At 41.4% G+C, this 27,844-nt stretch overlaps 1 protein-coding gene across 1 annotated transcript in view; it reads left to right on the plus strand.

Annotated features, from left to right (window-relative positions):
* The window catches only part of aff2 (AF4/FMR2 family, member 2), a 161,829-nt gene extending 137,898 nt beyond the window's left edge, over positions 1 to 23,931 (plus strand). Inside the window, exons 16-26 of the mRNA XM_055034084.1 lie at positions 2,329 to 3,240; positions 3,328 to 3,443; positions 7,262 to 7,502; positions 7,724 to 7,857; positions 9,494 to 9,557; positions 10,023 to 10,159; positions 11,402 to 11,473; positions 13,184 to 13,277; positions 14,642 to 14,694; positions 16,291 to 16,517; positions 17,002 to 23,931. Coding sequence (XP_054890059.1) covers positions 2,329 to 3,240; positions 3,328 to 3,443; positions 7,262 to 7,502; positions 7,724 to 7,857; positions 9,494 to 9,557; positions 10,023 to 10,159; positions 11,402 to 11,473; positions 13,184 to 13,277; positions 14,642 to 14,694; positions 16,291 to 16,517; positions 17,002 to 17,126 — 2,175 coding nt within the window. The 3' untranslated portion in view covers positions 17,127 to 23,931. The remainder of the gene's footprint in view (positions 1 to 2,328; positions 3,241 to 3,327; positions 3,444 to 7,261; positions 7,503 to 7,723; positions 7,858 to 9,493; positions 9,558 to 10,022; positions 10,160 to 11,401; positions 11,474 to 13,183; positions 13,278 to 14,641; positions 14,695 to 16,290; positions 16,518 to 17,001) is intronic.
* Positions 23,932 to 27,844: the final 3,913 nt, after the last annotated feature.

The following is a 27,844-nucleotide window of genomic DNA, read 5'->3' on the forward strand; positions in this document are numbered from 1 at the left end:
CAACCTGAATTTATGAAAAAACAGAAAAAAAGTTTTGCTGAATTTTCACAAAAAATGCATTGGCATGATAAATCAGGAGTCATTTGCTGCATTTCCATGACAAATTTGCACAAAACTTTGTCAACATTCCATTAATGTCAAAAACAATTTTTCAAATGCAATGTTTCCATTAAATGAGTGAATAAACCTGATCATGTGATAAGTCATTAAAAAACTTTGTACCATCATCTTCCTACCACTTCCTGTCGTCTCCTTTGCGTGTTCTGCCAGTAGTAGCATCCTGTTGTTGGTCATGCAACTTGTTTGACACAAAGAAAAGATTTTTCACTGCAGCTTTGCAAAATCCATCTGAAAAACCACCTCATCCCAAAATCTCTTTATCGGAAGGGTTTTTTCTAAATTGACGTGTTTCCATTAAGCAAATTTATTTTCATAATTCTACTTGTGCAATTTTATGGCGACTGTAAAAGCAGCTAGTGATGAGATTTTTGATGATTAAACGCTGACATGTTCAACATATTGCACCAGTTTTGTGTTCAGTAACTTGGATGTGTTCATAAAGAAAAATGAACGCACATCCAAATCTTCTATGATTTTAGATAAGTTTTTTTTGTTTTTTTTTTCTAAAAAAACACATTTTTGAGGCTTCATTTCTACTATAAATCTAAAATGATGATGCAAGATTCAACCACATACAGATAAAACATGCATTTGAATTTCTGCAGCTGGGACAGGAAAGATGCCAAAAAGTTAGAAAACAACTTTTGAAATACCTCACTACAACTTGTTTGTGATACAAAACTGCCAATGTGGTTCTAAAGTGACAAAACAATAAAATATCCAAAGCTTGAATACTTTTAATACATTAAACGCAGCAAAGTTTTACATCTTTGTCATAAAAGTACATCTCTGTTTCTTTCACTGGAGCAAATCTCAACTCAAAGCAGCGAGGATTCATAAACATGCTTTTCTTCTAAACAAAAGCAAACTCATCTATGAAGGAGCTGGTAGATGAGAAACATTAGACGCGTCTTTTAATTTGCATGTGCCAAACAGACGGCCGTCCGCTCGGCCGTGTGACTCGTGCGCTCTGAACGGCGGTGACATCCGGAGTCGCACAGCCAAAGCATGTTTCTTTTCACTTCACAGATTAGTAGAACAAGCTGGCAACTTGTGCCGCATAATTTGCATGATATTATCACGTTTGGTGAGCCAGTTACAGACTTTGTTTTTGATTATAATGTTTGTCTACAGCTGATCTCTTTTGTTGGGGAGTTTAGGAGTGCATCAGTTCGTGGTTAATCACTGTGGCTGGGCTCTTTTCTAAGAAACACGTGACGGTCAGGATTTTTATACGTTCCTCTAGTCTACAGAGGGACATATAAAATACAAACTTCAAGATTACTATTATTGTATTGATCAAAGCATTTTAATATATAAACTTCCAAATTACATCAATCGGTTTCTCATGCAAAATTAACAGATTGCCGCACTTTTCCGCGCTAATGTAAAGATGTGAATTTATTGTAAATTCACATCTTGTTGTGAATTTACACAACAATGCCTACATGTGGATGGCAGCGCGTTTCTTCTGCTGTCTCAACCTAACTTGATGTCAAGTTATAGTTTGTGATCGATATGTCTGGTTAAAAAAAATAATAATAATTTCTTGTAAATATTTCTAAATTAGCTCCACAAGATCTGCGATTTATGATTGTAAAAAGAAATAAATTACTAAAACAATCACAAAGGAAAAGATGTTCAATATTTTTTATTTTAAAGCGACAGTATGATGTGTTTACCAGGTATATTGAACCATTTTATAGCATTCTTAACTATATTGCCTTCATTTGTTAAAGTGCTGCATTGACTTGTGAATTAGCGCCTTGGGTCTTTGACTCTTTGAAAACTTCTGCTCTGTGATGATGCAAAGCTCCTGCGTCAAGGAGCTTCGTCCTCGAAGGCAGAGCCAGGTCCAACTCTGTTTTTCACGAACGAATCAAGGCAACACTCCAGCAATGTTTTTGAAGAGAGAATGAAATAGCATGATGTAAAGCTCAAAAACGTTGATTTTTACATGATACTGCCCCTTTAAGAAGTACTTATTGAACAGCTATTTATTAATATTGAAGCAGTTTAATGAGTTGTATCAATAAATTTTGCCGCAACCGTCTCTTTGACAAGAGTCATGATCTTGATGTGACCCAAAATGAAAGGACATGCCTGTTCCGAGGGAAATGAGTGAAACTATGTGGAATTTCATATGACTGACAAAATGTCCCTCTGCTTCTTTCTTTTGTTTGTTTTTGCTGTTGATCCATGTAACAGGATAAGAGGAAACACAGAGGTCCCAGCACCAAAACCACACCGAAGTCCAGGGAATTCATCGAAACGGATTCCTCCTCCTCCTCGTCGGAATGCCAGTCGGACGGCGAGGAAGCCACCAAGATCCCGTCTCTGCCAGCCCAGACGACGCGCTCGTCCATCAGCGCCCAGATGCTGGCCAACGCGCACAGCCACGCGCCTCTGCTCCCGTGCCTTGGCTCTGCCGCAGGGGCGGGAAGTCTGGGCGTGTTCACCGGAACTGGACTCCGAGTCAAAGACGGCGGTGGTGTCGGCAACGGCAACCTGTTGAGCATTGGCAACATAGGTGCTTCCTTTGGGAACTCTGTTCCAGATCCCGGAGGGTCCGGAGGGCAGGGGAAGGATGCGGAGCCTCCTTCACCACCGTCAAATGCGGGACACGACGCGCCCCTGTCCCCTCTGAGGGAATATCACCAGGTTCAGAGTTTGTGGGTGAAAATCGACTTGAGCTTCCTGAGCAAAGTGCCGGGGCAGACGGCAGGGGAAAGAGCCAGGATTGTAGTTGTAGAACGGGAAGGGTACGCGGGGAGGGACAGGGAGAGGCAGAAGCTGATGAAAGGGGAGAGACAAGAAGAAGAAAATGAGCGTTTAGTGAAGGACAAAGAAAGGCAAGGAGAGAGGGAGAGGCAGGCGGAGAGAGACGACCGGGAGAGGTTTGGATTTGGGGAAAGGGAGAGGACTGTGGCGAGGGACCGAGAGAAGATTAGTCAGGGTATGGGGGTACTGGATAACCCCGCTGGGCAGGAGCAGGGCAATCCCAGGCTGGCTGGGCGGACGGAGAGACTGGAGAGCGGAGGTAAACACAGGAGGCTGGCGGCCGCAAACATGTTGGCTCCCTCAGAAAAACACACCAGCAAGAGCAAGAGGAAACACAAGGTGCCGACACGGATTGAACTACGGCCATGTTAATCCCCAAATCGTTCAGTCGTTTCTCAGCTAACCCTCTCTGTCCTCTGTTCTCAGTTGGACCACGGAGAAACGTCGCTCAAGTGTAATAAGAAGCTGCGGCTGGACAAAGACTGCCTGCTCCTCCCACCATGCATCTCTCCAATACACAACCACAAGAGCAGCTCTGCAGAGTAAGTTCTGATGTGGGAACATCAGACATCAATCAATCAATCAATCAATCAGTTAGGAGAACCTATGTACTACTGCTGGTCCTCAGGTTTGGACTCCCGGCTTACAGACAAGCTGACATTTATTAGGGAAAATAATAACTCACACAAAAAACAAAACTGATGTAAAGCCATAAGGTGCGATGATTAAAAGTTAAGAGATGCTCATATTAACTACAATAACTGACATTTATAAATAAAAATTGTGGTAAATATCAAGTAGATAAATGCGAATTCAGACACAAACAAGTAGTGGTCAAATAAACTCTGCAAATCTACACTACAGTACATGGGGACAATAAGTCAAACGGAGTCGATTTTGACAAGCAATGTTTATTTCCATCTTGTTGGTGTTTATTTCTGGAGGAAGATGGTCATGTGGGTTTTGTTTGGTCACCATGACGGTAAATTAGCACCAGATTGTCTGTGTTTAAATGAAGCAGAGAAGTAATATCAATGTAATATCTGTGTTGTTTCACAGTTTAGAAAGGGCAGGGAAATGTATCCAATGTATAGAATATATGTGACATAGGTAATTATTGGTTAGCAGTCATAACACAAATGTTAACATTGGTATGTCAGTCATGATAACAGATCTTACTGGATGATAAATTGTCCCAGAAGTTATTGAGATAAATGATAATATGGTTATTTGACACCATTTTCAAGTAATATAATGGAAATGACAAACAATGCAAGAACAGGTTCTCACAGATGAATAAACTTTAAATTGTACTGAACATTTAACACATTTAAATATCAGAGAGTATTATGTCGTTTCTAAAGCACCAGAAGACTTTTAACAACCAGTTAGTTAGCTGGTAAAGAGGACAAAGAGAAAAACAATAAATCATGCAAATTAAAATCATTTTAATGTATCATGTGATTGATTAATTACATGTTACATGCCTAAACATCGGATATCAATATCTGCCCAAATTTCTGTGCATCTCTGATTCTATACTCTGTTGTACTAAACCAGTACTTCTTGCCACGTTCAGTTGGATGAGAACAACATTCAGGTTTGTTTTGTGTTCTTTTGGACTTCACTTTTACTTCCCTCTAAAAAACAAAACAAAAAACAACCCAAGTTTCTCTTCGTACTTTAGCCCCTGCCGCCTGGGTTCCCTCATTCTGAGATCAGGTCCTCGGCTCCTTGTTTCAACTCCTCTTGTGGTGTAAAGAGGCTTCACCACAGATGACACCTTCTGTCATAGGTGTCATCTGTGGCGTGTTAGCGATTCGTGTGAACTGGAAGACAGCGCTTTCGGTCTGGTCCCCGTGCAGAGCGAGCCGTCCCCAGGGGAGCGGCAGGCAGAGAGGTTATCCGATGACTTTAATGCTGAGCGGGTCTTTTTGGCAGCGCTTCATATTTCTCACCGCCCCAATGAAGCTGCCACACAAGGCGACTTTCATTCACAATGTGACACAGGAATGACAAAGCGTGAATTTCAGCTCTCTGTGTGAATTATTTAAAAACAGACTAGGCTGCCTGTCGCTGTAAATAAGCTCCTGTGTGACAGCTACAGAGGAAATATTTTTATAGCATCTGGGGCGTCTTAAAGAGGCGCGGGGGAGGAGGATGGGTGACCGGGGGTTGAACCTGTGACACTGTGTGATTGTCACCTCGCTCTGTTTATCATCCGGGAAGCTTTTCGGTGGAAAGCTGCGAACAGGGCGATGAGATCATCAGGCTCAGTCAGCAGCTTCCTGGGACGTTTGGCAGGTGTTTCCCTGGCTGGACTGATCACTCTGATGCTCAGGAAGGACTCAGATCTACCTCAGGAAAACATTGCCGTACGGTTTTACAACTGAAGATGAACTGTGAATACACCAAAAGTGAAACACGTTTTCCTCCTCGGTTTCACACTTAAATGGTTCAGATGATCTCCTTTCCAAGTCAGAATGCATGGAGCAGTTAAATAGTTAGCTTTATAAATTTTACCGTGATCAATTGCATATTGGTATTTTTTTTACGTGTGAAAGTTCCTAGTGGAACCTTTGTATTTGCACGTTTCTGGTACGCCCGTAAATGTGACGTACAGACGTCATCCACTAACAGTGGACAACAAGGCTGCTGCTCTTGGCCTATTAGGGGATACTTTTTTAGAAATTATCTCAGACCGTGGGAAACACTGCCGATGTGTTCAAGTTGTGCTAAAAGGAGTTAGCCTAGGTGATCATTTGCTAATATGGTTAGCATCTCAATGCTAGCCATGTAGCATTAGCTAGTGATATAAACCACACTCTTTTTGAGCAAGTTTCATCCTGCAGCTTATTGTACGTGGAAATATTTTTCAAGAAAAATATTTGGATTTGTGACACTATAGTTGCTTTGCCATAGAGTCACAACCATACAGTTTTAAACATCATATAGATTTTTCTTTTTATAAGGATCTGTAGCTTTGTCACAATCGTACCACAACATATTGCGATAAAATTTTAAGTCCATCTTGCCCAGCCGTCCTGTAAGCTTTCAGTGTGTCGGCCTCTGCTAGGAAGCTTCTCTTTGCCTACTTCAGGTTGTCAGACGGGGCCAGTTTAAGCAGTTTCTTCGTTTTTAAGTCTTAAAATCATCAGCCTGGGTGTGGTGAATAAAACTGACTAGTCAGTTAATTATATATGAATTATATTCTCACTTAAGGCAGCGTTGGTTTGAACCTCCCCACACTCGCCCATATATAAAAATGAAGCAGCTTTATCTCTTCGTATTAGATTTGTCTCAGTGTTTGGAACAAAAGAGCAATAAAAGAGCTTGTTGATCATAAAGCCATATATTACTGTGAGTATATAACTCAACAAGATATACAGAGAAAAAAAAAAATCCTGTTAGGGAGGAGAAAACTTAACACCTTACGCATGCAAATTAGTAGATCCAAAACACACATCAGTTTTGCTGCACGCAGGCACAAAGGCATACACACATGCTCAAATAACCCCACACACACTCTCTCTCTCTCTACTGCAAGTAATTAGTCTTTGTCTGCCTTATTTTGTATATCATCTCTAATGTCGGTGCCTGGGGCCCTGTTCTGTGAGCTCAGCAACTTTCTCGCTGCATCAAACCCCCCAGAGTTTCCAGGGAGAGGAAAAACATAAAAATATTATCACTTGTGTTGCAAACAATATGAGTCACCGGAGCTCCAACGAGGCGGGCGAGGGAATAATAAGGAATGTGCAGCAAGGGGAGGAAAAGTACAGTTTTAGAAGCCGTGAAATGGTTTTCCAAATGTGATATTTAAATCTCTTGATGACTTCGATTGATCCAGTGAGGAGAAGTTGGACTGATGATGATCAGTTTTGTCTGGTTGTTTTAAGCTCCTCCAGGAATTTTTCCACTCAGGGTTTTCTCCTCAAGGTTCGTTTAATATGCTGCTGTTCCACTCTCTGTCCCCCAAACAGCATTTGCTTCTGGCTATACACAGCCTTGACAAACCCACAGGCAAAGCTGAAAAATATGTAAAGAAACATCGACATAGATGTTTTTTTTCTCACTCGTCAGTAATTGCTACATAAAATAATTATGCTAATTATTTTAGCATAATTTGTGTCTCATGTCTTAGTGCTTTCAGTCTGTTTCTTGTTAGAAACTTTTCAGTTTCATGTTAAACTTCACCATCACATGATGTATTCAATTTTTCACTCTTGGTTGAAATGGATTTGGGGTGTCAAATTTTTTACACTCATAAAACTTTTTTTTACTTTTTTTCAGTATATAAACACAAGTGACCAGTAATAAGAACGTATGAATTCATCTTCGTCGTCTTGTTGTTGCCGTTCAGCGGCTCTCTGAACAGGAAGCAGACCCGGCGGCGTGACGACAAGCTGCTGCCCCCGCTGCTGTCGCCGCTGTCCGACGAGCCGCCCCGTAAGCGGGCCTGCGACGGCGGCCCCTCCCTCGCCGAGGAGGCCGGTGCGGTGGGGATGCTGCCCTGCTCGGCGTCCTCTGCCACCGCCGCCGCTCCGTCGCACAGACACCGACGGGGCGAAGGGAAAGCAACGGCGCACAGTAGAAACGGCGGGGTAAGTGTTCCCCTGTAGGTCAGCGAATATGAAATGGCCTGGATTTATTCACAACCTGGTAATGCAGGACCTGTAGGTTTAATGGCACACTCAGAGGGCAGTAACGTGGCTGTGCCGTTAAAACTAAGTGGAAGGACAAGGGCAGCGTTTAAGTGGCCAGCTAATTGTCATGCAGATTTTTATTGTTGAAACTATGAATATCAATGGCCTCTCCACCTCAGGACATGGACGCCCACTGCGATAAACCTGGCGGAGATGGTTACCATGCCAACGGCCACTCGGACTCCGAGGTGTGGTCCGAGGTGATGATGGACCAGTCCGACCCGCGAAGACCGAGACTGTCGTTCACCGACACGTGAGTAGACGCTCACGCAAATATGAGAGTTCAGCAACATGCCGGCACATTAGCTGCTCTCCTGTGAAGACAGTTTCATCTGGAAAACTGAGGCAGAGCGGAACACTGTCTGCTTTGGTTTGCCATGTGCAGAGCCTTTCTGCTCATGTTTCCAGTGCAAACATCCTGGTACACTCAAAATAAGACAAAACCTACAAGTAACGTTTCATCGATATATAGGAGCTTAAGTCAATAATTCAGTAATATTGATAATAAATTACTAGTTTCACTTGATTTGTAACATTGGAAACTAGACCAAAAATACTTGGCAAGATTTTGTGTGTTTTTATGCAGTGGAGCTCTTGGATTTTTTTTCTCATTATGTCACTTTGAAACCACAAACTGCAATTTAATTTATTGGAATTTTATAAAACAGACATAAAGCAGCACATTTTAGACCCCTGAACATTAATCCACCTAAATAAAACCCAGAGCTACAAGTTGCTCTCAGATTTACCCTGGCTGCCCACTGGTGTACAAGATAAAACCAGTTGTTCTGTGAAGACCTCAGGAGTTTGTGGCAGAGTTTTTGAAAGAAAAACACAAGTCAGGAGGAAAGTTGGGCAACATCCTGATGAACATCTCATTCAATTCAACACATCTTAAACCGTCCCCACTATTAGGTAAAGACACATTTTTCATTGAAAAGGCTCACTGTCGCCCTGGGATCTACAACATGTGGCGCTTTGGAGATGATCAACCATCATCCCAAGCTGTGACTCAATGTCGATACACAATGTGGTAAAATCAATACTTAAGTTTCAAATTATGAAATTTTAATTTTTGTTTGTAATGTGTTCTACCAACAAAGATACAATTTTTGGATTTTCTTTCATCAGATCATTTTGTTTTATTTTGGAAAAAAAATGCACACAAACTTGTTCTGCTATCCTGTTGTTTCTATTTATCTTAGGATGTTATTAATGTACCTTCCAGACATAATTCAAATTTCTCTCTAAAGTTTCAACAATATAATTCAAAGGAAAAACCACAAAAACATCTAAATGTTTAAAGTTTGATGTATCAATCTAAAACAATAAAAAGTATTGGCCAGTATTGTCATCAATCCTGGCCATGAAAATATTAGGTATTGGATCAAAACCAAAATATCGTCACACTTAAACCATTTTTTGCCAAAAGGATTTTTTTTTTGTTTATTTTTTGCCTAAATCAATTTTCGCAACAAAAGGACGTGATATTTTTGTCAACATCACTTTTGGTAAAGCATTGTTTAGGTCATTATTTTAGGGAAGTGACATTGTACCGTTTCGTACTCCTGCTAGTTAGACCAAACAAGAGCCAGAATATGGCCTGTTATCATGAAGCAGCGTTAACTACATCTACGCTAGTCCAGTTCTGTTAAATCTGGACAGATGATACATCTCCGTACTTATTTTCTTGCCTCTGCATTATTCATGGAGCGTGTTTTGCTGTCGTTCTAAGGTTACACCGAGCCTGAGGTGTGTGTACACAAGCAGGCTTCTGTGGAGCCGGTGATTATGTAAATCACTCCATCATTCTGGAGGATTCGAGCCTTTCTGTTTGGATACTGGTCTGTGCAGACACGAGTTGTGTTCTTGTTTTCGTTGTTTTCCAGAGTCCACAGTGCAGAGTACTACATGCAGGAAGCAAAGAGGCTGAAGCACAAGGCCGATGCTTTGGTAAGATGTTGAACGGCTTCACGCTTTGCTGAAAATCAATCAGGGAATGATCCACAATCGGGCTCAGACAGTGTTAGATGGGTTTCAAAGTACACCGCGTTTAGTATACTGTAATCATATACAGGCTTTCAGTCTCTGCACAATGCAAATCTATTTAGCATCGAGGCCTGCACGCTATAATTTGTGTTATTTATTACAGCGTTTGTCTCCAAGGGGGGGGTTGTGCTCAAAGAGTGATGATGTCTGCAGGATTAAACAATATCAAAAGAATTATCGGATCCTCCCAAAACAATGAAGTCAGATTTATTGAACTTGTTATTTATGCTACGTGTATGCATCTTTTCCTCAGATTTATCGGGGGATTTGCATCTTAGGGGGAGATTATTCAAAGCTCGTTCCGGCTCTTGCCTCTTCTGTCTTCTCCGTCATTTCATCTCTGTCACCTTCCTCCGCCGTGTTCTGCAGACGGACAAATTTGGGAAAGCGGTGAACTACGCAGACGGCGCCCTCTCCTTCATAGAGTGTGGGAACGCCATGGAGCGAGATCCACTGGAGGCCAAATCGCCGTACACCATGTACTCAGAGACGGTGGAGCTCATCAGGTACGGTTCAACGACAGAAAGAAGCCAACGGGAATCAGGCAACATTTGACTTTTACTAGAACTGCACAACATTCACAGCAACATCAATATTTGAAAGACTGCAAGCACAAATGCCTCTTTGGGCCCAGGAGTTAAAGAGATTTTATCTTTAAAGTCCAATCTTTGGCTAATTGGATGGACTTTATTCTCCATTCCTTTTATTGGGATTCACTTCGTTTTATGGTTTATTTGTGTATAATTAGTTCACCGGTCTTTAAAAAACCTTATCTGATAATACCGAATGAATTGTCTGAAAAGTTGCAAAATTTAACACGGTCGCTAAGATGGCAACACTATGGTAATTATTGCTAACTTGGCGACATACAATGGCTGACTTCTGGACGATTTACAAGAACTCGTCTGTTTACCTGAAACATTTGGACATTGTTTGTAGTTTCTAATGCAATAAGCAGGAAATAAAATGAAATACTGCTGTAGTGTCCAGTAGTGCAGTTACGATCTATATTTTTTTGTATTGCAAAATAAATACATATAATTCATAGCAACAAGTGATCTTTTCCTACCTGATGAAATGGCTCCTGTGGCCGTGTAAATTTGCATCCATTCCTCCACAAATGGCAAATTAAAGCAATGCCCTTTTAATGAGCACTAATTTAGCATGCATGCCTACATGCAACCAGCTGGACTCTTCAGATCAGAGTCTTTTTTGTTATGTTCCAGCCCTTCACACACCTACAAGGTGGCTAATCTCTGTAAATTAGCCAGATCTCAGGGTTTGCTCCTTTGAGCTCTGCCAGCTTGCGAAGCCAGCGAGTGCAACTCAGAGAGAGCAAACGGTGAATAATAAATGAGTGGCTCGGTCTGAGAGGCTCAGGGCCGTGAAGAGGGAGACGGCCATTTAGCTTGAGAGCTGGGGTTCAAGATCCGCTCATCTGCACTCATCCGTCGCGCTGAAGTGTCCTCGAGCAAGACACAGAGTCGCTGGGAGGAGCAGATCGGTGGTTTCACCTTTGGCTGCTCTTTAAGGAGGATGATTGTGGAAATGATGAGAATTTGTCTTCAACGATCAGTAAAGAGCAAAGAAGTTACTTCTTCGATGTCTTTTTCAGATGAAAAGTTGTGTTTTTGCTTGATGTTTGCTACAAATGATTCTGGAAAAACTCTTCTCAGTTTTGTGTTTCTGAACTTCCCTGAAATGAATCTGTGACCAGCAGAGGAGTGACGAGCTTCTCTTTCCTGCAGGTACGCCATGAGGTTGAAGAACTTCACCAGCCACTCAGCCACCGTCTTGGAGAAGAGGCTAGCTGTTCTGTGGTACAATCCTTCTCTTCAAGTCATTTTTTATCACTTTTCAAACAAGCACACAGGCAGTGTGATGAACATGCACCATAAGTGCCTGTTTAAGTAAATTCAGCACGTTTTAGGTTCATATTTAGATTATTTTTGCCGCCATCTAGTGGTCGCAGTTCTCTCAAATCATGACTGTTGGTCATTTGCATAACATATACTTGAATTTGACTAAATTAGAGTCTAAGAGCAAAAAACAAATATTTTATTCTGCAATTTATTCAGTAAACACTCCAAGAAATTAGTGGGGGGTTTTACCCCCACCTTTGATGGCTTATCCTCTTCTTGCCAAGAGAATACCACAGGGTGAAAGGTCACATTTTTATCCTGACTTAAGATGTTTTTCTTTACAGGATTAAGGTCTTAGCTCTGAGTTAACCTTGCAGGAAGGTTAATTTTATGTGTCGTGAGCCATATAGATATTGATCAGACCTCATGTTTTAGGCTAATTATCCTGCTTAAACACCTAAAGATAACCCATCAGTTTCCTGTTGCATCTGCAGTTTTCATTTTGCCTCGAGTTTCTCCTGGGCTTTGGAAGAGAAACGATCCCAAAGCATCACAGGTTCTCCACTGTACTTAGCAGGAGGCGGGAGCTGCTTTTACATGAATCAGCCTGTTTTGTTTTTACAACAAAAGTGTTAATTGCTGAGATGAACATGTCTGACCAAAGTGAACAGCACCAGTAATAGTCAGCACCAGTAATAGTCAGGAAAGCAGTTGGAATACTGAAGAAACACCCAGTGTTACGAGAGCCGCTTCACAAATCAAACTGAAATATGATATAGAAACAAATGTGCATATATATATAAAAGATACAAAAAATAACATTATGGCAATCAATGTGCTGCTTTGTACCTTTAATTTACCGGCAATCGCCCTTGTCAGCCAAAAGCTAAAATATTTATCTTGATGTTTTGTTGTATTTATCGTAATAAAGATGAAAGTCACAATTAAAAGCTTTTTGTATTGGCATTTTATTTTTGGTCTGTGATGCTCTAACTGCATCAACATGCCAACATCAGTACAGCTCTAAGTCGTGCTTACCCTTTAACAAAGAGGTTTCCTTACACAGAAGTAGTGAAATAGCACCTCTAAACAGAAACGTTTAAATATTTAGACATTAATTGATGCGTTCATGAAACCAAATAGAGGAAGGAAACAAAGTAACAATCAAACCAGTCAGTCAGTTTTGGAGGTTTGAAAATTTTCTTATAATGCCCTGTATTTGTGATTGAACAAAAACCATCCAGCATAATCTAATGGTTGTAGTGTGTTGACTGTTTGACCCCAAGGTCAAGTTTGACCTTGGGTTTCTTGTTTTGCTATGAGAAATAAACCTCTGCGTCACGTCATATAATGCAGTAGGGAAACAATGACAAGCTGTGAGTTTCTAATTCAAGTTCCCAGACCTGAACTTCAAACTGATGAATCTGTTAAAAGCAATCATGTCTCTGCAAAAACACAACATGTTTCTTAGTATTTTTATTTTGTCTATTTTCTAGTGCAAATATCTTGATGCAATAAGACAGAACAAACTTACAAGCAACAAAGACAAACTAGCGTCCGAGTTAATCGTACGTTTACACATTTTTAAATGATTAGACTAGCAGAAAGTTTGAATGGAGGCGTCTGTACTGGCAACTCATCCGCCTCCCAACGTTTGTGTTCCCATAGCAACCGCTGTCTGTCTCTGCTGTATCTGAGGATGTTCCATCTGAAGAAAGACCACGCTGTCAAGTACTCGCGCTCGCTCATGGAGTACTTCAAGGTATCAACTCAACACACACAATTGGACACAGAGTTGATTTCCTTCCCCGTCTCTCATCGTCTGCCTCCATGACAGACCGAGCGAAGCCGACCGCACACACACACACACACGCACACACACACTCACACCCACACACACACACACACACACACACACACGCACACACACACTCACACTCACACACGCACACACACACGCACACACACACACACACACACACACACGTCTCAGATCCATTTCCACGCTGCCTGTGCATTAATTTTTCATGCCGTTGTGAAATTCCGTTCCTTTTTCTTTTAATATTAACACATTAATTAGCTCCATCCATCATGGCAGTGGATTGTTGCGGTTTAATGTGCTTGTTTTGATTAATTGCATTTAGTTGAATTAATTACTGAGGATGTCATTAACACAGCTCTGCGTTTCACACTGATGGGATTGGATTTCTGGGAAGGGACTGACGGGGCGCTCAGTGGCGCAGCCTGTTTACATACAGGGACGTGTTGACAGAGCGCTTCACTCTGCAGAACAACAGAGCAGATCCGTAACTCGTTTAGCCGGCTAATGGTTCTCAGAAGTTGCAGTTCCAAGACGTCAGGAAATGAGAGCTGAAATACAGAATGTCGATGTTTCCAAACATATTCTGCTTACAGAATATTTTACATGTTGAAACTGGGAAAACGTTCTTTCACTGCAAAAAAAAAAATCTTACCAATTCTTGGTCTAATTACTAATATAAATATGTTGGTGCATTTCAAATAAGACCAAACTAATTTAGAAGCAAATTTTCAGCAAGACATTGGAGCTTATTGTAAGTAAATAATGAATTGATATTGATTCAAAAGTATTAGTTCCATTGGCAGATTATTTTATTTAATATATTTTTTCCATGTTATAAACAAAACAATCTCCCACTGGAACTCACTTTCTCATAAATATTAAGGAATTATTGACTTAAACTTATTTAGCTTGCAGAAAAGTTCATTATAAGTTAGTATTGTTTTATTTCAAGTGATATTTTCAATGGAAATTTAACCAAAAATACTTGGTAATATTTTGTGTTTTTTGCAGTGTTGTCTTTTAAACGTGATCCTCAAACAAACTTTATCTGACACAGAAAAACTTTTCTATATATATAAAAAACATGTTTTTGTGTTTCCATACAGCTTTTTTTGTTTTGTAGTTTTGACTTGGGTACTTTGATGTTTGATGGATGTGCAGCTACTGTCTCTGGGTGAACCAGCTGTTTGTCTTTGTTTCGTTTTTAAGAGTCCAACTTGAGTTTTTCCCACTGCTGCTCAGCTGTAAACAACTTCCAATAATAAAATTGTCTCTGTTGTTTTTGGGGTTTTTTTGTCTTCCAGAATTCGGCGAAGAGTTCCCATCAGGCCCCGTCGCCTTGGAGGAGCAATGGAAAGTGAGTAACCACGCGCACCGACGGGCCTCCGCCCCGCTCCGGTTCACCTCCATAATTGAGAATTTCTAATTCAGCGGCGCTCTGCTGCGGCTTCCCGAACCGGCCCGTGACAGCCACTTGCTCAAACAAACCCCTCAGGAAGCAAATAAAGGGATTGATTTGTTGTAGATGTGAGAAAGAGAGGACCGGAGGGGCCGCCGAGCGCCCGGCGAGGAGGAGTGATGGAGGCAGCGATGATGGATGGAGGAGGAGAGGCGTGGAAGAGTCGCGGATGTGAAACTAATGAGTTTGGACAGCTCTGATGCTGCGCAGCAGCAGGACCGGAGCTGGCTCTCTCTCTCTGTGTGTGTATGCGCGTGTGTGTGTGTGTGTATGCGCGTGTGTGTGTGTGTGAGGGGGTGGAGGTGCTGAGTTGGACACAGTTGTGGGTCAGTGCAGGTCAAGGCCGCATCACAGACATTACATCACTGCCACAGACCCGCTGCCTGCTGCGCTACACAGGAGGAGCCGATTGTACCGACATGTTTGTGTTTACTGAGGCTGCCACCTACTTCTTCTTCTTCTGTTGGGTTAGGGTGCATTCACACCTGCCCTGGTCAGTACGGTGGCCCTGAAGTACAAACCACTTCAACTAATCACTAAACACAACTACAAATTGAAAAACATAACATTTTCAAAAACATGTTAGCTAAGCACAACTACAAGCTAAGAAGACACAACGACTTTAGGTCTCAGTGGGAAACACAAGACTTCACCGCTTTTGGTTTTAGTTCTGAAAGTTTTCCTGGCTTTAGCTCATTTGTTGAAAATTTGTTACCGAGATAAATGTAGTTAACATATACAAGAATAATTTGAGTAAGGACAAACTACAGAGCTCAGCTTTTCTATGACTAGCCAAACAGAGCAAATGCCTGAAGAACTGGTGGAGGTCTAAGGTCAAAAGTGGAATCATCCACTCAAACGATTCTTAATTTGTAGTTGTGCTTAATTAATGTCCTTGTGTTTGTAAATATGTTGTGCTTTTTAGTTTATAGTTGTATGTAGCAGTTTGTTGACGTGGTTTACATTCAGCTGGAGTTTAGTTAGCTTTAATCAAACTCCAGTTCGTTTGTTTTCAAAGTTCAGTTCATTTGTGTAATCAAACTCTGGTTTACCTACCAGCCCAGGTCTCAGTCAAGTCAAAGTGAACTTTGGCACAGTTTGAAAGTAAATGTGAACACCAAGTGGACCGCAGACCGCTCCAAAAGCAGGATTTAATTAGGGTTTAATTAGTTTGACAGTGCAGTGAAAGTGAACGACTCCAGCTGAAAATGTAACAAATGTTTCCACTTTGCTTCCCTGCAGACATATTTGATTGAAAAACATGACTCTGTTTGCCTCTCTGGAGAGGGTCCAGAATTTTCCACCACATAAAATAAAATGGGATCCATTTAAAGACAAAAAACAGAATATGTAATTGTCACACAGTGGAGAGTGAATGTGTTCAGGCAATATTTTCTGATAAACCTTTTCATTTCTCATAGTAAAACCCCAGAGGCTCCCAGTTGAGTTCCCATCATCCCGCTGAGATTCACCGCCTGTCTGTGTGTTTTCCAGAGTCAACGGGACGCCGTCTCCCCTCTCGCTCAGCCCGTCTCCAGCCAGCAGCGGAGGAGCGCCAGCAGCAGCAACGGGAGGGGGAGGGGCATCGGGGTCGTCCGGTAGCGTGGCGATCCCCCAGCGGATCCACCACATGGCCGCCAGCCACGTCAACATCACCAACAACATCCTGAGGAGCTACGAGCAATGGGAGACGGCCGACAGGCTGGCCGCCGACAGCAGAGGTGAGGAACGCGGCGGAGGAACGCGGCGGAGCAACGCAACGCTTCTGACATCCACAAATATTAAAATGTGACGAAACGCCAACAACACCTGACGCCAGCGGATAGTCAAACGTTTAGGTCGCATTCAGCAGCAGGAGAAATTCACAACTGAATAAGTTCAAGAACGGAATTCAGAAAAGTTTAGATTACAGGATTTAAAACTTTTACTACATTTCTCAGGAATGGCAACATTTGTGTCAATTTTATTAGGATTCTGTTTGTTTTTTAACTGATGCCAAAACTTATCAAAATTTCTGCTTAACTACTTGTATAATCCAACATTTATTACATGTATAATCCACTCATGTATTTGAAAGCTAACCCATTAGTATAGTGTCTATTTAGTTTTAACTACAGTTTGTAAATGTAACGTGGCAGGGTTTGGAGACACTGTTCTCTTGGTTGTGGCGATGTGCAGCAGTAACCTGCTCTCTCCCTGCTGCAGACTTCTTCCAGGACCTGGACTCGGCGATGGGGGGGGCTCTGAGCCAGCAGAGCAGCATGGTGGAGCTGGTGCGCTACATCAGGCAGGGACTGCACTGGCTGCGCTCTGAGGCACAGCTGCTCTAGAGACTGGAGCAAAGCAACGGGAACTAGAGCTGACATGAGACCCATCCCACTGCGAACCCCTCAAACCACACACACACACACACACACACACACACACAAACACACAGACCAAGGATGATAACTGGGCCCAAATCCCCCTGCAGTGATCCAGGTGAAATACCTGAGGAGACGCAGAACACGCCCAAACCCTCCGTTAAGAAAACCAACAGAAAGAAGCTGAAAGTTTTTTTTGTTTTTTTTTTAAGACGGATCATTTTCTGGACGATAAGTGAGCGTCTGATGTGATTAAGGCGGCTAAATGTGGCCAGAGAGCTGAGCGAGGAGCAGCAAGGTGTCAGTGATTAGGTCTGGATCTAAAGCCTCAGGCTGATATCGATCCGGCTGGAGGAGAAGCCGTCCAATCCATCAGATAAGGACCAGAGCGGTGAGGGGAAAGAGGCTGACCTATGACCCCCACACACACACTCCCTGAGGCAGAATCAAAGCAGGCCTGACTCAGTACCTCGACTGGAGCCGAAACCTGCCACCGTTGAGTCCAGACGGTTCTAATTGGATTTGTATTACATTGGAGTTAAACACAGATATTAAAATATTTAAAGTGAAAACTCCAATTATTCCAAAGTACATTTTAGCACTTATGGGACATGTGTCAAACTCGCGGCCTGAGGGCCAAATCCGAGTCTTTTATGTGGCCCTCCAGACTGCAGAGGTGATCACAACCTTTAACAAAAAGTTCTCAAATATTCATCAGTCAAATCATTATCAAAGCAGTTTTTCTGCATACTGCCAAATTGCATCAATCAGTCCGTCCAGGTTTTTGTGACGCCATGAAAATTCACAAGTTTGTTACAAATTTTACCCAAAACGTTGAAAAACTTTAGGTTTAATAGACTAACTCCGAGCTGCAGGTGGCAGTATTTCTAACTTTTACTACACTGCTGCCTCAAATTTACGTGACATCAAGTTACAAGCCACATGGTGAATAAAGAAAAAAAATACCATCAGATATAAACTAAAATATTTTGAAATTAGCTCAGATTTTGAGAGTAAAAAAATCACAAACAATTTCAGAATCTTGGATGAAGAGTGAATAGGTGTTCAATATGGTTACATTTTAAGAACTTATTGAACACAGAGACAGTTGTTAATTAATATTTTTAACAATTAACAGGTATTATCAGTTCGTTGTGGCATGGTTCTGTGAGAACATTCATGACCTTGATGCGCTCCAAAATGAAAATAGGTTTCACCTCCCTGATTACAAATCGTAGTTGCATCAGAAAATGAAGGAAGTAAGTGACACTGTCTCTTTAATTACAGCTGCTGGCCTAATGCAGTAACATCTCAGATTGGAAATCTGAAATAAAAGTGGAGGTTCCTCTGATGACATCACGTCAGGCACAGAGCAACTGATCAGTTATGAAGTTTTCTTACTGCTGTTTTTTTCTTATTCTGATATTTTTAATTGGAAACGCCACCATTGCCAAAGTCAGCTTTTTGAACTTTAGCAGAATATCAACAAAGTTTTCTACACTTTTGTAATGGAAAAGCATCAAAGAAGCCAAACCACTTGCACATTACGTACTTCATAATTCACGTCCAAATGTGTTAACCACTTCTTTGCCGTAACGTTAGCACTAAGACAAAACTGATTATTGTGCCTTTTGTGATGTCATCACAAAAGGCACAAAAATAAACAAAAATAAACAAAAAGTTAAATTAGCAGAGGTTTATTCTTCAGTGCCCTTTTTAAAAATTGTGCATTTTGTGAAATTCTAACTTAATTGCCTGATTGTAGTTTTGTTTCTCTGTATTTAAAAAAAAATTGCACAGGGTGGTTAATGTTGTGTTACCTGGAAACAGAAGGAAGAACAGACAAAACGGCACAATACAGACGCTACGAAATGAAACAAGCTTTCTGGTGAAACAAGGTGTAAAATGTGATGTACGTCACTGCTGCTGGAATTTAAGTTGCACTTTTTTTAGCTGTAGCTGCAGGATTTACTCGCATTATTGATCAAGACAGTAGCATATGATATTTGTCATGACACAAGTGGATACTGAGATGTATAGCCTTTCAGCCTGTTGGTCATAAAGGGCCAACAGTGTCATTTATTTCCAGGGGCCTCAAAAACAAAACTAATGCCTTCCATTTGCCTTGTTATCATGGCATAAAGCTACACCAAAACCCAATTCTTAAATTAAGGCCAGAAATATTCAATATTTTATCAATGCACCTTAAATATAGCTCATATGAGTAGTAAACAGCTTGGCTAACTTAAGAGCGAGCTAACCTTTGCTAGCTGGGAACTAAGCCTAGCTTAGTTCTCATAGCTAAGCTTAGCTGGTTGCTAAGCTTAGCCTCTTAGCTCATTCAGAGCTAAGAGGCTAGCTGCCTTGTCAAACAAGTTGGTCCTGGGTAAAAAAAATTAAGTTTATGGAGTAAACGCCACCAAAACAAGTTTCCTCTTCATTAGCTCACTTACTGTTTCTGATTATGCTAAGCCTAGCTAGCTGCTAACAAACGGCTAACGTAACTAGCTGCCTTGTTTATAAGTCACAGGAGCTGCTTCAGAGTAGAAAACGAAGGTTAGGGAGTAAACAAAACAGGCTCCCTGTTTACTTCTCCTCTGAACGAGGGCTTCTTCCATCAAACACAACAACGGGTCTTTTGCCGGTCGTGGGCTTTTTGTGAAATTTCTGCTCGGTTCTAGTTCCCATAGTAACCCACCCACTAAGGTGTCAAACACTTACAAAAAGGGGGAGAAAAAAAACCCCAAAACTACTCGACATGTAATGATTAGGTTCCAATTAAGCCCCCCACCCTCCCACATGCAGAGCGGGTGAAGGAGGAAGATCTCCCGTCTGCTCCTCTTCTTCCCCCCCACCGATGTCAAAGTGAATCTGCGACGTTGTACAGCACTAGATGAGGTCAGATCATCTGCTGGATCCTCTTCTAGACGTTTCCCAACATTCGTCGTGTTGTTGTTGTTGGTGTGTATACGTGTACAGCTGATTGTCAAGTCTATCTAAATCGTTGCTGAACAATAATGATGTTTGTGTAACATACTGTACAGATTGTGACACCTAGAAGCTGTGTACTTGGGTGTTTGTTATTTTTTAGTGTCTTGAGTCAATGTGAAAGAATGGAGAGGAGCGTGGGTTGTGTGTGTGTGTGTGTGTGTGTGTGTGTGTGTGTGTCCGTCCGTGCACAGGCTATGGCTGAAGTGATTTTTAACCCTTTGTGGTACATTCAAAAGATGAGTCCCCACTGTTTCTGTTGCTCATTGTGCTACAAAAGCTTAAAATCAGCTCTCTCCCCCTCGTACACTTTCTGTAAATCCAGCACATCCAGCATGAGTTTCATAAGTTCTGGATCATTTCACCATGGCTGAATGTGTGTGACAGGACGACGTGGATGTGGGAAGTAATTTTCACTTTAACATGGAAAAAAAGAAAGAAACTCAAGTGCCTCTATTTGTGTCCAGTTGGAATTGCTCTATTTATTTAAAAAAACAAAGAATGAATCTAAATAATTTTCCATACCATATTGGTATAAATATGAATTTTTTTTCTTTGTGTTTTTTTGTATAATCAGATGTCTCCATAAGCTTTTTTACTGGCGTTATGACGCCAGGGGTTTGGCTTTAAGATGAAAAAATAAAAGCGTGTGATTAAACGTGTTGAATTAGCATCCGTTGCTGTATCCTGATTTCTTGATGATTTGATGAAGTTTCAGTTTTGTCTGAAATGCCTGAAACTTTGAAAATCATTGCATGCAATAAATGGTAGCCTCAGACCAACAATTGCTTGTGTTCATTTGGAGGAAGACGAAAAGAAAAAGCGTCGTGTTTTGTGTTGCGTAGTTCACTGGACGTGAGAATGTTTTACGTGGCCTGGAGCTAGCTGCTTTAAATGTGCATTACTAATGGTGGCTGTTTGGACGTTCAAGAACCTAAAACGCTTAAAAAGGCACAGTAATGTTATTTCTACCAACAACGGCATTCTGTCCTCCCAGCGGTTTTTTTCTTGATGCCTCAACAAGTAAAAATGTTTTTCATCTGCTGCCTGTTGAGTGACTGGTTTCAGGGTCAATGGCGGAAAGTGTCATTTTGTCAACATTTGGCCAGCATCTAAACTTCTCATGTGGCATGAAAAGTCCCAAAGTCTAAAAGGCAACAGGAATGTTTTTCAAATCAGAGTCCAGTTTGTCATTTGGTCCGTTTGATTTATTATTATTTATTCTTTAGTGAATCTTCTGATAATGAAGGAATCCGTTTTTTCTTTTCACAAGGTTGTTTATGTTTATTATTGAGATTTATTTTCCAAATCAAACTAATTTCTGTATTTGTAAATGAACAAAAACTTCAACTTCAGCCTGGACACGACTGATCTAGAGCAGCACGAATAGAAATAGGCGAGTATTTTTTCAGTGTAAGGTTTATATAAAAGCTTTTCAAGATTGTAAATGACATTTTCTGCTCAAAGTCATTTAATCGTGAAATTACGAGTTCTCAGACAATAAGACATATTTCTATCAGACATCATATTATCAAAAACATGATCGTGATATATTTTTTTTCCATTTCATGTTGTCTATCCGGGGGACTCAGATTTAGAACAAGTTGACCAACTTTGCATTGGGTCTTGAAGGGAGCATCACATCCATTTAGCGTTTTGAAACACAGCACAACTGGTAAATATTGGACTGAAGCAGCAAATCATTTTTATGCGACGCAATATGACTTCATCTAATACGTTTTGGAATCAGACTTGCTCAGCTTGCCCTGTTATACTGCTGGCATCTCATTAAGGATCTCATTAGTTCTTGTTGCATTATCACAGTTGTCAACAAATTTATGAAAGACAGTGGTAAGAAGGAAACATTATTTGTGTAACAATTACAATGGGAAGTTTAATGTGTGTTGCTAGCAGATGGTGTCAAGTCAATAATGCTCTGATCATCTCTCCAGCAGTGACAACTTTTCACTGATTGTAGTTTGCATTTCATTAAGTCCCAGATCAAGCTTATTATTTCTAGAAATAACCCCCAGAGAGGATAAACAGTGTTGTGCTTTTATACACATTCAAATGTTTGACTGTGATGAAAAGTCAGCTGATACGTGGAGGCATCCATTTTGATGTTGGGAGTATAAATTGGCAAAGGGTTGAAATGACCTTTAACCCCTGGGAGCAGCTGAACCGCTGATTTAGCATCTACTATATCACAGCTCAACTCTGATGAAACCAGAAATGTAGTTTGAACATTTGTATGCCTAATTTTTACCCCTAATAAAGCCTGCATCCCCGTTTTGCACCCATATGTTGAAAACCTGATACGATTTGTGGATAAATTCAATAATTGCTCAGATTTAATACAAAGTAGTTTTGCGATTTTCTGAAAATTTAACATTGCATCTAATTTCTGTTCATCTCTGCTCTGATCCCTTTTTGGACTATTCAACAGATAAAACCAAAAATAATTGTAAGGAACCCATCTCTAATATTTAAAGGGGTCATGAAACCTCTTTTCCACGCAATAGGCAAACCTGTCATTACCCCAAACCGTCGGGTGGTCATAAAGAATCGCTCTGTGCCTAATCGCATCTTTTCCGTCCTCAAACAGCATGAAATCCAAATAAGACAAACGAAAACAACGCTGTGAAACGGCAGAGCAGCTAAATGACCAACACTCTTGAATAAATGTTTTTATTAACCTAGCTAACAGCTAGGTCTGTTGTTTACCTGCAAAGTGCAGCTAGTTCTTAGCTAGCTCAGCAAAGCTCGCTAAAAGCAAATAGTATGGAATCTCAAAGAAAACAAACAAATGCACAAAATGGTAAAGTAGCTAAATGACCAGCACCATTCAGTAAATGTAGCTTGTTGATTAGCTGCCTGTTGTTCACCTAGCTCTGAGCTAGTTGAGCAAAGCTAGCTCTCTCATTACTCCAGGCCTTCTCGTCTCCAGGCCTTCTCTATCTTTTTGTCACAGAAGTAAATAACTTGTCTCTTATTATTGTTGTGGAAGTTGATTCTCACAAATCCTACATTTGAATTGCAACCAAATTAAGCTAGTTTTAGCTAATTGCTGCATGTAGCATATTTCTGCTCACCTAGCCGACAGCTAAAACCGACCCCGTTTTTAAAAAAAAAAAAAGATTTTTATTTGAGTGAAATTAATTTGCAACTCCCCATTTCAAAATATGGCGGCTTTAGATTTCAAAATGTTAAAACGTGACTTTGAAAATGTGAGACTTCTGGCTAATGTTGCTAGAATGGCATTTGCCCGTCTTCCAGTCCGTGGCCATTTATTGCAAAGTACAACAGTTTCATGTCTGAATTAATGCACTGAAATCCCAGACAGTGACTCTGAAAGCGGCTCCAACTCTTCATGTCGCTGTGATCATGGATTTATATCCTGCTCAACTTGAAGGCTCCGGTGCAGCCACTAGTGGTTTTGCAGCAGCAGCAGCAGCCTGGTGACTCTGATCTGGTCTGGGAGCGGATCCGACCAGAACCACTGGCTGAGCAGATCAAAGATCAGTGCAGGTCGCGGCCGAGGTCACGTCAATCCAACGCCGGTTTGTGTCGTATCCTTCGAAACGTGTCGCACAATCCTCCACTGTTTTCTTTCTTTTTTCTACCAGTGCTATCTTTTGGGCCTTTTTTTCTATGGTTCTTTTTTTACAATGAAGTTGTTCTATGTGATGAAGACGATGACGACGACGATGATCAAAAAGTTGTGATGCAGTTCCGTTGTTTTTAAATATTTAATGTATCTGAAATATGGATTAAAACCTGTTTGAACCAGTGATCCCGCTGCTGTCTTTCACTGAGCTCTTCAGATGCATGTCGTGTTGTTTTTGGGAGACGTATGATAGTCTTAGAGGAATATTTTATGAAAGGACTTCAAAAAAAAAAACACGCTTGCATGTTCTAATTTCTCTGATTTAACAATCAGTGAGATTCTTCCGTGAATTAGCCTGAGAGGTTTTTATGTACACAGGAGCCGATCCAGTCGTCTGACTGCCGCTAATGAACTCGTATTTCCACATCACAGTAACTATTAGACTACTTCACCATGCATGATTAATTCACTGAATAAAGTTTCACATTAAAATTTGTGAGAGAGAGGGAGAGAGAGAGCAGAGGAAAGAGAAAAGAAAGGAAGAGATGACGGCCTGGTTAAAGTGAAATTTAAGCTGCTTTGAGGGACATGAATATGTTTTAATGAAACATTTTATGTTTCATCAAAGTGAGACGGCGCAGTCTGCAGAAAACAAAATCCTCTTTTCAAATCTAAAAGCCGACGCGATCAAGCAGAAACCAGATCTGAAAAGTGTGGCGCGCATTTGAGTTCAGCCTCGGCGCTTTTGAGCTCCGCCTTTCGCAGAGGCGTGTGGTTCCGGTTCTGGACCAGGCAGCAACTGAAGAGGGGAGGAGGCTCGTCTGCACGGAGGCTGCAGACGCACCAAGCTCAGCTTGTAGCCAAGAGCTCAGCTTGTAGCCAAGAGCTCAGCTTGTAGCCAAGAGCTCAGCTTGTAGCCAAGTCGGGGCCATTTTGAAAAGAGAAGCGAGCAAAAGTGCATTTCCGCCGCAGAAGACATTTTGAGGATCAAAATGATAAAAACAAACAAGCAAAAAACAGGAAACTTTGTGAGTTTCAACATTTGAAAGATGTTTGACATAGAAAATCTCAAAACTTTATTTTTTTTTTTTTTTACTTTTCAAACAGAAATTTAAAATTTTTTCTAAAAAAAAATTTGGAAAATTAAAAAAACATTATAAATGACTTAAAATTTCTGGGTGTTTTCTTCTAAAATTTCCAAGTTTTTTTTTCTTGCAGCTTCTGGAGCTCAGACATGTTCAACGTTGTTGGTTTTTTCCCCCAGAAAATTTCTTGCTTGCAAATTGTCACTTTTATAAGCCCGTACGACTCCTGGTGTTTTTTCTAATAACATTTTTTTCAGATGTTTTGGCTGAAAGTTTCTCCTTTTCCCCCCCCATCTACCTAATATTCCTTCTCCCTCCTTAAATAAAGAGATTCCTTAAAAAGAAATGACCTGTCACGGCTCTGACAAAATTCGGGGCTCGTTTGATGGAAGTGAACGAAACGACAACGGCGTTCATCGCAAGGAGAGGATTTAACGCAGGAGAACCTGAGGACTGGGTGGGAAACATCACAGTTACCTGGATGTAACCTCAGCACCGAGCCGAGCCGAACCGAGCCGAGCCGAACCGAGCCGAGCCGAGCCGAGCCGAGCTGAGCCGAGCGTCGCTGCTGGAGTTCAGCACCACTGAGCTCCTGAACTCGCTCGTCTGGATTAGACTGAATTTATTCTGTGTGATGTTCCTCGGCTAATCGAGCCGCAGCGCCGGGACCCGCCGCTCTGATCGACTGCTGCAGCCCAGAAACACAGAAAAGAAAGAAAGAGAGAGAAAAAGAAAAAAACCTTATCAAACATTTACAAGTTATATTCTTACAGACTTGGTGAGTGAGAAACTCCACTCTGAGCCTGTAAATGAAAAGCTTGTTAGACTTGGTGTAAAAAAGAAAGAAAGAAAAAAAAAAGAGAAGAGCTCTGCAAACAAACCAGTCGTAATTCTGACCTTGAGGAGTCGGTTTTCTATGTCCATATTTATTATGCAACTGTGGGTAGAATATCTTTTGATGAATAGTTAAGATAGGGGAAAGCTGCTGCATTTATATTTCAAGAGCCATCTGTTAAAAAGTGAGAGGATAAAGTTTAAAGCTGGAAATGAAGACCAGGAACTACGAACAGCGATCTTTCATCTGAATGTATAAGAAAAGAAGAACTGAAGGAATGTGTTCCAGCATACAGAAATACACACGCCTGTAACCGGCAGAGATCAAAGACTGCGACGTCACGAAAACATCACCAATCTCTGCTTCTTTACACCTCGAGAGAAAGATTTCAATCTTTTGAGACGCCGACGATTGCGGCTCACAGACAATGAAAACACAACTTATTGTCTCAGGAAATCTGAATAGTGTGGAACGGATAGAAAGTTAGGTGGAAGGAAAAAAGTGCACCAGGCACTGGGATAACCGCAGCCATGAGAGGTTGAGTCACTCAGTATGACAGACATGATGGATATGTAGGTTTTTGAAGATCCGATCTGACTGGCTGATTTCTGACTGAGCCAGTTTCACGCTGCCCTGTAGGAGGAAACGCGTCCCGTCATCTCGAGCTGCAGCTGGTTGGGTTTTTTAAGCCTTGTTTGCACGTTGCTGGGCCTTTATGATCACCAAGATCTCTGCTGCATCATTCAATCATATCACAAGTTAACAAGGAGAAACGGCGACATGACAATCATGAGGCAGCAGTTTCTTTAGACGGCAGGTTAGAGAAACAACTTTACCTTCTTTAGTCGATGAAGCCTTTATTCAGGCCATCAATGTCAAGTTCCAACAGTCCAAGATCTTATTTATCTGTCTTTCAACAAGTTGCTGGTCCCGCCTCACTGTAAATGACCGCGCCTCACATTAGGGGAGTTCTGGTTTGGAAACCTCGCCGGTTCCGGCCACAAGCATCCAATTCGAACTGTTGGAGAGCAAAACTGAAGAGTGGACACACGAAATGGGAGGAAGCGATTCAAATATTCAGGGACAAATACAGGAAGTTGGCCGTAGTGGGACTGATTCCTTCATATTTATTCACAGCGCTGCTCTCAGTGACTCTGAGAGGGAATCGTCGCTCTGCAAATGTTTCAACTGAGGAATATTTGAAATATTTTGAGCTTTAAAACCTGATGTTTTTCCCTCGAATATGATGCATGTTTCTCAAACACCACTTGGACGTTTGCATCCATGGTAACCATGGCACAGCTCCATGGCAACCATGAAGCTGTGCCAAACGCCTGGGTGGACCTAGCTCCGCCTACAATGCACAACTCCTCCTCCCAGCGCCAAGCTTCTGCCTCCCCTTTGAGGCCTCCACTCTGCTCCTTCAGACTAGCCAGAAGAAATTAGCAAACATCTGGTGAAACTGCACATCGGCTGAGCTCATTACAGAAGCTGCTGCTCAGAGAAACGCTGGTGAAAACATTGTTAAAGGGCTAATAGGGGAGCCGTGACGACTTCCTGACGTTTTTAAAGAGACAGAAGCCTAATTTCAACTGTTAAATTAGGAGGTGAAAAAAAATGTAATAAATGATGGCAATTGTTACATGATTGTTTGATAAAATGACACCATGAATCTGGAAAAGTCAGGATACTGGCCCTTTAATTTATGAAGCCGTTCACTTTTTCTATTTTGCAGAGAACGTTAGGAGATTTTTAATCTCAGTGGGATTTTCCTGCTGAACTAAAGACCATTAATAATAATAAAAATAATAAGTGCAGATTCCCCTCATCGGGGGGCAACAATGTCCTGGTCACACGTGTGAAATCCTCCTTCATGTTCACCTGAACAGCAGGACAGAAGGTTGAGTGTGTTTATGAAAGTTTCTCTACTGAACAGCGCCGACCGCATCGACCAAGAGCAACTTCCACATGAAATTTAATGATTAGCTGACCGGTCCATTCCTCCAACCACGAAGAAGAAGAACAAGAAGAAGAAAAACTTAAATGAATCCACTTCTTTAAGTCCTTGGGAGGCTGTTTACCATTCCTGGATTTATCCCCACGCCATAAACACACACACACACACACACACACCTACACACACACACACACACTGTCTCTAATGTGACTG

This window comes from Poeciliopsis prolifica, unplaced genomic scaffold (genome assembly GCF_027474105.1).
Source record: "Poeciliopsis prolifica strain line A6 unplaced genomic scaffold, Auburn_PproV2 SCAFFOLD009, whole genome shotgun sequence".
NCBI classification, from domain to species: domain Eukaryota; kingdom Metazoa; phylum Chordata; class Actinopteri; order Cyprinodontiformes; family Poeciliidae; genus Poeciliopsis; species Poeciliopsis prolifica.